We start from the raw sequence: 9,997 nt of genomic DNA, 5'->3' as shown, positions 1-9,997 counted from the left end.
TAACCAGTTTCACAGATCGTAACGATGTATCCTTCTTGGGATCACACCGTCCCAAGCCAACAATATCTGCCTGATGTCATCTGTTTGTCCTGGTTTTTTCTTGCTTCCAGTGATCGGTGAGATTCCATTGCTATCTTTCCCTGCTATGCCCCTCAATGAGTCCCCTTTCTTTAGAGGGTAGTTAATCTGTGGAACTCATTGCCACTGTGGGGCTGTGGAGGCCAAGTTGGTGGATATTTTTAAGTCAGAGATAGACAAATTCCTGATTAGAACGGGTGTCAAGGGTTATGGGGAGAAAGCAGGAAAATGGGATTAGGAGGCAGAGATATATCAGCCATGATTGAATGGCAGAGTAGACTCGATGGGCCAAATGGCCTAATTCTACTCCTATAACTTGTGAATTATGACTCTTTTCCTCAGGTTGGAAATATCAAAGACGTCAGCATGGCTTTAAGGTAAGAGGGGCAAAGTTTAAAGAAGATGAGTGGGGCAGGTTTTTTAAATAGGGTGGTGGGTGCCTGGAACGTGTTGCCTGGGGTGATGGTGGAAGCAGATATATGATAGTGGCATTTAAGAGACTTTTAGACAGGCACGTGGATACGCAGGGAATGGAGGGATATGGATCATGGGCAAGCAGATAATAGTTGGTTTTGGTATCATGTTCAGTACAAACATTATGTGCTAAAGGGCCTGTTCTGTTCTATGCTGCTCCAATTCCTCAATAGTTGACGTGTCACAAATGTAATGCTATGGTGGTTATGGGAGATTTCAACATGCAGGTAGACTGGGAAAATCAGGTTGGAAATGGACCCCAGGAAAGAGAGTTTGTAGAGTGCCTTCGAGATGGATTCTTAGAACAGCTTGTACTGGAGCCTACCAGGGAGAAGGCAATTCTGGATTTAGTGTTGTGTAATGATCCTGATCTGATAAGGGGACTAGAGGTAAAAGAGCCATTAGGAGGCAGTGATCACAACATGAAAAGTTTTACTCTGCAAATGGAAAGGCAGAAGGGAAAATCGGAAGTGTCGGTATTACAGTATAGCAAAGGGGATTACAGAGGCATGAGGCAGGAGCTGGCCAAAATTGACTGGAAGGAGGCCCTAGCAGGGAAGACGGTAGAACAGCAATGGCAGGTATTCCTGGGAATAATATAGAGGTTGCAGGATCAATTTATCCCAAAGAGGCGGAAAGACTCTAAGGGGAGTAAAAGACACCTGTGGCTGACAAGGGAAGTCAGGGACAGCATAAAAATTAAGGAGAGGAATTATAACATAGCAAAGAAGAGTGGGAAGACAGAGGATTGGGACTCTTTTAAAGAGCAACAAAAGTTAACTAAAAAGGCAATACGGGGAGAAAAGATGAGGTACGAGGGTAAACTAGCCAATAATATAAAGGAGGATAGCAAAAGTTTTTTTAGGTACGTGAAGAGGAAAAAAATAGTCAAGGCAAATGTGGGTCCCTTGAAGACAGAAGCAGGGGAATTTATTATGGGGAACAAAGAAATGGTAGACGAGTTAAACCGTTACTTTGGATCTGTGTTTACTGAGGAGGATACACACAATCTCCCAAATGTTCTAGGGGCCGGAGAACCTAGGGTGATGGAGGAACTGAAGGAAATCCACATTAGGCAGGAAATGGTTTTGGGTAGACTGATGGGACTGAAGGCTGATAAATCCCCAGGGCCTGATGGTCTGCATCCCAGGGTACTTAAGGAGGTGGCTCTAGAAATAGTGGAAGCATTGGAGATCATTTTTCAATGTTCTATAGATTCAGGATCAGTTCCTGTGGATTGGAGGATAGCAAATGTTATCCCACTTTTTAAGAAAGGAGGGAGAGAGAAAACGGGTAATTATAGACCAGTTAGTTTGACATCAGTGGTGGGGAAGATGCTGGAGTCAATTATAAAAGACGAAATTGATGAGCATTTGGATAGCAGTAACAGGATTATTCCGAGTCAGCATGGATTTACGAAGGGGAAATCATGCTTGACAAATCTACTGGAATTTTTTGAGGATGTAACTAGGAAAATTGACAGGGGAGAGTCAGTGGATGTGGTGTACCTCGACTTTCAGAAAGCCTTCGACAAGGTCCCACATAGGAGATTAGTGGGCAAAATTAGAGCACATGGTATTGGGGGTAGGGTACTGACATGGATAGAAAATTGGTTGACAGACAGAAAGCAAAGAGTGGGGATAAATGGGTCCCTTTCGGAATGGCAGGCAGTGACCAGTGGGGTACCGCAAGGTTCGGTTCTGGGACCCCAGCTATTTACGATATACATTAATGACTTAGATGAAGGGATTAAAAGTACCATTAGCAAATTTGCAGATGATACTAAGCTGGGGGGTAGTGTGAATTGTGAGGAAGATGCAATAAGGCTGCAGGGTGACTTGGACAGGTTGTGTGAGTGGGCGGATACATGGCAGATACAGTTTAATGTAGATAAGTGTGAGGTTATTCACTTTGGAAGTAAGAATAGAAAGGCAGATTATTATCTGAATGGTGTCAAGTTAGGAAGAGGGGATGTTCAACGAGATCTGGGTGTCCTAGTGCATCAGTCACTGAAAGGAAGCATGCAGGTACAGCAGGCAGTGAAGAAAGCCAATGGAATGTTGGCCTTCGTAACAAGAGGAGTTGAGTATAGGAGCAAAGAGGTCCTTCTACAGTTGTACCGGGCCCTGGTGAGACCGCACCTGGAGTACTGTGTGCAGTTTTGGTCTCCAAATTTGAGGAAGGATATTCTTGCTATTGAGGGTGTGCAGCGTAGGTTCACTAGGTTGATTCCCGGTATGGCGGGACTGTCGTATGTTGAAAGGCTGGAGCAATTAGGCTTGTATACACTGGAATTTAAAAGGATGAGGGGGGATCTTATTGAAACATATAAGATAATTAAGGGATTGGACACATTAGAGGCAGGAAACATGTTCCCAATGTTGGGGGAGTCCAGAACAAGGGGCCACAGTTTAAGAATATGGGGTAGGCCATTTAGAACGGAGATGAGGAAGAACTTTTTCAGTCAGAGAGTGGTGAAGGTGTGGAATTCTCTGCCTCAGAAGGCAGTGGAGGCCAGTTTGTTGGATGCTTTCAAGAGAGAGCTGGATAGCGCTCTTAAGGATAGCGGAGTGAGGGGGTATGGGGAGAAGGCAGGAACGGGGTACTGATTGAGAGTGATCAGCCATGAACGCATTGAATGGCGGTGCTGGCTCGAAGGGCTGAATGGCCTACTCCTGCATCTATTGTCTATTGTCTAGTGCTTATGATGCAGTCTTTGTTCCTAATATGGATATTCAATTCCTGCAACCTCTGAGGCTGTTCCTGTCTCCACCATCTTCTCTTGCTCGCACCTGTGTGGTACTTGAGTCATCGGGTGAAAATCCAACCATCTCACTAATCAGAGCCACCAAAGTGTTTTTAAGCTGATATAAAAATATATATTTATGTAGGATTAGTGCCAATAAATATGGTGCTTTCTGATGGGTGCTGATTCCATGGACGACGGAGTGTTTCCAAGCTGTGGTCCTCTACATCTCTATTTATAAAGATCACGAGTCAACAGTCAAGAGTGTTTAATTGTCATATGTACTGACAACGGAACAATGAAATTCTTACTTGCAGCAGCGTAGCAGGCCCATAATACAATACTCATTGATAACCTATAATTAAAAAAATCAATAAATTAATAACCCCATTTCTGGTGCAACCCCCCCCCCCCCCCCCAACAAAGGCTTGTCTATGTCAATGGAAAGACAATCCATAGTTCAGTTCATGTTTCGTATGAAAGCCTGATCGTTGTTGGGAAAAAGCTTGTCTTGAAGCTGATGGCCATGGTTTTCAGATTCTTGTACCATCTCCCTGATGGTAGAAGTGAAATGAGAGCGTGGCCAGGGCAGGGTGGGTCTTAGATGATATTGGCTGCCTCTGAGCCTTTTGAGGCAGCGCCTCTTGCAGATCTCTTTTCTGGCTTGACTGCAATCATGTATTGTTTCCACTGACTGGTTAGCACGCAACAAAAGCTTTTTACTATGCCTCAGTAAATGTGACAATAAACTAAATTCAACTCAGATCCCTTCGGTGATGGGAAGGTCAGTACCCTATTATTGAGAAATTAAAAGAAGAGTAGTATTGTTGACACCTTACATAAGTTCATAAATAAAAGCAGAATTAGGCCATTCAGCCCATCACATCTACTCCACCATTCATGGCTGATCTATCTTTCCCTCTCAACCCCATTCTCCTGCCTCCTCCCCATAATCCTTGACACCTGTAAATAATCAGGAATCTATCTATCTCCTCTGCCTTAAGAAATATCTATTGACTTGGCCTCCACAGCCTTATGTGGCAATGACTTCTACAGATTCACCACCCTCTGACTGAAGAATTTACATCAGGTGAGATTAATTTGCAAGAAATACCTTGGATACCTATTCACATACAAAGCCATAAACGGGCTTGCACCCCCCCCCCCCCCTCCCCTCCCCCCCCCTCCCCTCCCCTCCCCCCCCCTCCCCCCCCCTCCCCCCCCCTCCCCCCCCCTCCCCCCCCCCCCCCCCCCCCTCATATCAAAAATCTTCTAACCCACCACTCTATCTCCAGGTCCCTCAGGTCGGCCGACTTGGGGCTACTCACTATCCCGCGGTCTAGGCTTAAGCTCAGGGGTGATCGCGCTTTTGCGGTTGCAGCTCCTAGACTGTGGAACAGCATCCTCCTCCCCATCAGAACTGTCCCCTCCATCGACTCCTTTAAGTCCAGGCTCAAAACCTATTTCTACTCCCTAGCGTTTGAGGCCCTCTGAGGGGGCGCTGTGAACTGTTTATGTATGTGCTGTTATGTTTGTGTGCCATTGTATGTTCGTTCTTAATACCTGAACTGATGTACAGCACTTTGGTCAACGTGGGTTGTTTTTAAATGTTCTATACAAATAAAGTTGACTTGACTAGAACCAAATAAGTGACAACAAGCCATTGCCAGCATCAGATCAAACGATTGACGTTCCCTTTCATGCCCCACTCAAAATGGAGGCCGAGACGTTGTCCTATATAAGGGACGGGGCGGAAGTGCGCACTTGGATTGTCCGCTGACGTCCCGATCGCGGGCAGCCGGAAGTGGGTGGTGGCGCGGCGCCATTTTGTCTGACAGGGCTCCTGCCGCGCGGTACCGCTTCCGGTGCTGTTCTTTTGCCTTCGTCTCTCTCTCGCTCTCTGGCGTCGTCGTCGGCGGCGGCGGCAACGGCAACAGCGGCAGCAGCAGCAGCGGCGAGAGGAGGAGGAGATGCCCCAGCATCCGCTGCGAGTCGCCGTCGTGTGTTCGAGCAATCAAAACCGGAGCATGGAGGCGCACGGTATCCTCAGGTAACTAGCGTCGCCCGCCCGCCCGCGGCCTACCGGTGAGCGAGGTGCCTGGGCCTCATGTACGGGCAACATGACAGGCGACCGCGGTATGCGGAGCTCTCTCGACGGGCCAGGGTCCTGGGCCTTGTCTACGTCTCGCCCCGGGCTTCACGTTCGCTCCCGGCCCCACTACGTATCCTGGGGGCGTTAATCATGACGGGGCCGTGCTTTACCGAGCCTCGGGCCTTCTGCAATAGGGGTGGCGAGTTTCCCGAGCCCGCGGCCTCCTCTGAAGACCCCACTTGTGCTACTGCGTTCCCTCTACTGCCCGCGGCTGACTTAGACTCGTCCCGATGCGGCCGCCTCTAACCTATTCCACCCAAAGTTTCCTCTGGGTGTGCCTGCGCCTCCAATTCCCCTTTCTTCCTCTTTGTCAGTCTCATTAAATTTTCTGTACTTTTGTACCCTCAAAGTGCGGCTTCTATTCTCTGCAATGGATGAACTAGGCCATAAAGGTGGAAACTATATGTACTTGTGTTGTTTTTTCCAGTTGAACATTTACCTAAATACATGGTTTTCTTGTATCTAATTTTCTTTCCAACCTTCTGACCTTAGTTCATCTTGTCGCGCACTTTTACCAACAGCTGCTGACCATATGTCACAGAAAACGATGAAGACTTTAAAAACGTTCTCGTCCTGTTTAGTTACCGTGATTAAAAAAAATCTGTACCAGTTTCTCTTTCAGATTTTCTGGCACTGCCCTCTTTAACAAGTATTTTACAAAATTGTTTTATGTTACTGCTTCAATCCCAACTTTGCTTAAGCTCTTGAATGTGTTGGTTCTTTTCAAATGATCCATTTTGCTCGTGCCATTTAATAATAATAATAATAATCCATTTATTTTATATAGCGCCTTATCACATGCTCAAAGCGCTTTACAAAAACAATTAACATAGAAACAAACGGACAAACTATTTAAGAACTCCGATTTACATTCTCCGCTTTCCAGTGGATTTGTCACAATCAGAATTGATGAACTGAGGTGCAATCTTCCTATTTGATTCGCCTAAACCTTTTGACTTTTTTGCCTAGGCCGTTTTCCTCCAGCACCGCTAAATTATCCAGTTGGATGTGACTGCGCTCCTATTTCATCTTGGTCTATCCAGCCTTGATCGAAGAATTCCTACTCGTGCACTGTTCTATCTGGGATTTTATACTGTATAGCCACAGCAACTGGAACACTTGGGTTATGAATGCAGTTGAGAGCAGTTAACTATTTAGAATAGCATGAAAACTGAAGGCAAGTTATCATAGTTTGACCCTGCAGTATGAACTATTAAGATGATAATCCAAAAGCTTGTCCAAATAGATGAGTTTAGCGAAGTACTGTATTGAAGATATGGAATTGGCGGAGGTTTGAAAATGTATCTTAAAGATGGCAGTCGAGTGCATTGCAGGTTGTAAAACCTTGTGGCATCAGTGATAGAATAATTACATTTTAAAATGTTTGGGACAAAGTTGTTTGAACCTTAATATCTGTTAGGTTGTAGGAGATACAAGATGAAGGTCCCAACATCCTGGAATGATATCATTCTACGTATCTAAATACATCCTATGTGATGTATTTGAAAACAAGGGTTTAATTTAAAGCATTGATTAATTGCTGGCGAGCAAAAGTGACGGGTTATGGGTTTGAAGATTAAGATATGATTTCATGCTTTGAGGCTGGAACTATAAATTGTGTTGGAATACACAAGTCCCAAAGCCAAGTGTAAATAATTTCAGCAGCAGGTGAAATGAGACAGAAGCAGATGGGTGATCAGTGATAAGATATGTCATCTAAAGCTAACCTTTGTGTCAAATGCCACTAAGATTAGAAATATGTAGTTCAGTTTTGGGCAGATGCCGCTGAGAAGGATGAAAATGATTGTTCGCAGATAATCTGTGATGAGTATTGCATCGATGGGTTTTGTCATCCTGACATTGAGTTAGAGAAGGTAGACACAAAAAAGTTGGAGTAACTCTGTGGGACAGGCAGCATCTCTTATCGAAACGTATAAGATTATTAAGGGGTTGGACACGTTAGAGGCAGGAAACATGTTCGCAATGTTGGGGGAGTCCAGAACAAGGGGCCACAGTTTAAGAATAAGGGGTAGGCCATTTAGAACTGAGATGAGGAAAAACTTTTTCAGTCAGAGAGTTGTAAATCTGTGGAATTCTCTGCCTCAGAAGGCAGTGGAGGCCAATTCTCTGAATGCATTCAAGAGAGAGCTAGCTAGAGCTCTTAAGGATAGCGGAGTCAGGGGGTATGGGGAGAAGGCAGGAACGGGGTACTGATTGAGAATGATCAGCCATGATCACCTTGAATGGTGGTGCTGGCTCGAAGGGCCGAATGGCCTCCTGCACCTATTGTCTATTGAAACGTCACCCATTCCTTCTCTCCAGAGATGCTGCCTGTCCTGCGGAGTTACTCCAGGTTTTTGTGTCTACCTTTGGTTTAAACAAGCATCTGCAGTTCCTTCTTGCACATTGAGTTAGAGAAGATGTAGTGCTGGGTGTTATTGAGATCATTTGAAAACATGGATACCAAGACACGTTAACAGGAATTGTTCACGTATTTGAGAAGTTGCAGACTATTAATATTGATTCACCAGCCGTGGCTCGATGTAAAAATTAGTTCAATATGGTTAGCTGGTTAATAGCTAACAGTTAACTGCTGGTTAACAGCAGAGAGATGTTGGAGGAGGACAAGTTAAATTGTTGTGCATTATCTGGGCACCATTCCTCATGTGTGTTGTGTCTGGAGTTGATTTCCTTTAGATCCCCAGTGTATCAGGTCTGAAGTAAAGCCTTTTCAATATATAAAATAAGATTAATTTTTACTAGTCTTTTACTTTTGATTTAAAAAATATATATTGCTGCATTTTAGTCAAAAGTAATTATCAGAACATTACAGTATTTTGGGAAGTGTGCATATTTAAAAAATGCTGCATATGTAAATCTTACTCGTTCTTTTCCTGCAGACCTCTTGGTCCATGTTGTTGGGCTGATGAGTGGAGACTTTGGGAGTTCTCGTCAGTTTTTCCATTCTGCCACCGAGAAGACCCATGGTCTCTTAGTGGGAGAGAATCCAGCAAATGTCTGGCTGTGGGGAAGTGGGCTTACTCCACTTTAGGCAGCTCTAGTATTTGAAAAAGTTCTTTAAATGTCATTCCCCACTACGGATCTGTTAAAATTGTGCCACGCAGAGAAAAATCTCTATTCAAAATGGCTGTTGATGTTGTTTACTCTAACAATTGCACATTAGATTCTTTCAGCTTTGTTGGTTAGCCACCCGAACCTGAGATTCATTCCCACTGATTTAAGCCAGCATCTGCAGTTCTTCCCTACACCTATTCATTCCTACTGGCTTATCTATTATCTTTAGTTTATTAGAATTCTGAGTCAATCTTCATGTAGACATGGGTAGGTAAGACTCATATTTTGCTGCAAAAAATGAACTAATTTTTGGATGGGATCGTGGAATATTGCTGTATCTAAATTTCTCCACAACATATAGATGGGTCTTTAGTGCCATTAGTCTAGGCCACAGTCATAGAGCAACTTTTTCATAAGTTATTTTTCTCCCAGATTTCTGAGTGTACTTGGTATGGTACGTTACTTTATTTGTCACATGTACCGAGGAACAGTGAAATTAATTTTTGCGTGCAGTGCAGTACAAGTATCACTATGGATAAGCACTTAGAATTATATTAGATAAGCGTCTCAGCCACTGTACAAGTATATAGCAGTAGTACACTGAGACAGTATACAGAGTCGCCAATTTGGCACCTTTTTCAAGTCCCAGTTGTTGTAAGTGAAGGGTTCTTGACCTGACCATCAAGGCCAATTATCCTGACGGCGTTGCGGAGTCGGCGCGGCCAAGAGTAGCGTCAGTGTTCTCTGCTGCTGCATGAAGCATCCAGTCCACGTTAAGATTTAATCACAATGTTTAAAGGCTGCCATATCTTTATCTGTAATGTGGATATTACACATCACAGTAAATACAGATGCGTAATGTTCAAGACTTTTGGGGAATTAGTTGTCCTGTTTTTTTTTAAACTTTCTGGTCCCTGTGGGGACTTGGAAGAGTATCATTTTGGATATTGCTTTTTGGGGGTTTTGGTTGTTGCTCATCTCCATGACCTTTCGTTGCAATTATACCATGGACTGATGCACAGGACAATTTGAATATCTTTTATTGGGAATGGTAGATTTTCTCACATCATGCCCAACAAGAATGGACTTTCTGTATCATATTTATTTGGGGCATAATCCCCTCTTTTGACAAAGGGGCACTTGTTGCTGAATTGTAGCTGGCATGAGCAGTTTTTGATATACATTATGTCAATGAATTGTCAAATTTAACATCACATTGATTTTCTTTGAACGCGGTAACCATATAGTGCCAACTCATATGTCTGACTAGTTCTTGGGACAGGTAGATGGGTCCTCGGTTTAATGGTTTCATTACATGCATTCATTGTTTTTACAGTACTACACTCCAAGCTTCTTAAATGCTATTATCAGGGAATAGAAAGATCTCACTGATCCATAAAAGGAGATTTTAGAACAAGTGAACAAAAAAGTTTTATAAGCAAGTTGGAGGAAAGAGTTGGAGACATTTTGGG

General features: G+C 43.9%; 1 protein-coding gene across 1 annotated transcript in view; it reads left to right on the top strand.

Moving 5' to 3' along the window:
- The first annotated feature begins 5,133 nt into the window (after window positions 1-5,133).
- ssu72 (SSU72 homolog, RNA polymerase II CTD phosphatase) overlaps window positions 5,134-9,997 on the top strand; it is a 72,702-nt gene continuing 67,838 nt past the window's right edge. The window contains exon 1 of the mRNA XM_078425259.1: window positions 5,134-5,348. Within this exon, the coding sequence (XP_078281385.1) occupies window positions 5,269-5,348 (80 nt within the window). The 5' untranslated portion in view covers window positions 5,134-5,268. The remainder of the gene's footprint in view (window positions 5,349-9,997) is intronic.

This window comes from Rhinoraja longicauda, chromosome 30, assembly GCF_053455715.1.
Source record: "Rhinoraja longicauda isolate Sanriku21f chromosome 30, sRhiLon1.1, whole genome shotgun sequence".
Classification (NCBI taxonomy): Eukaryota; Metazoa; Chordata; class Chondrichthyes; order Rajiformes; family Arhynchobatidae; genus Rhinoraja; species Rhinoraja longicauda.
The sequence above is the reverse complement of the archived record's forward strand: the minus strand, read 5'-3'. Positions and strand labels throughout refer to the sequence as shown.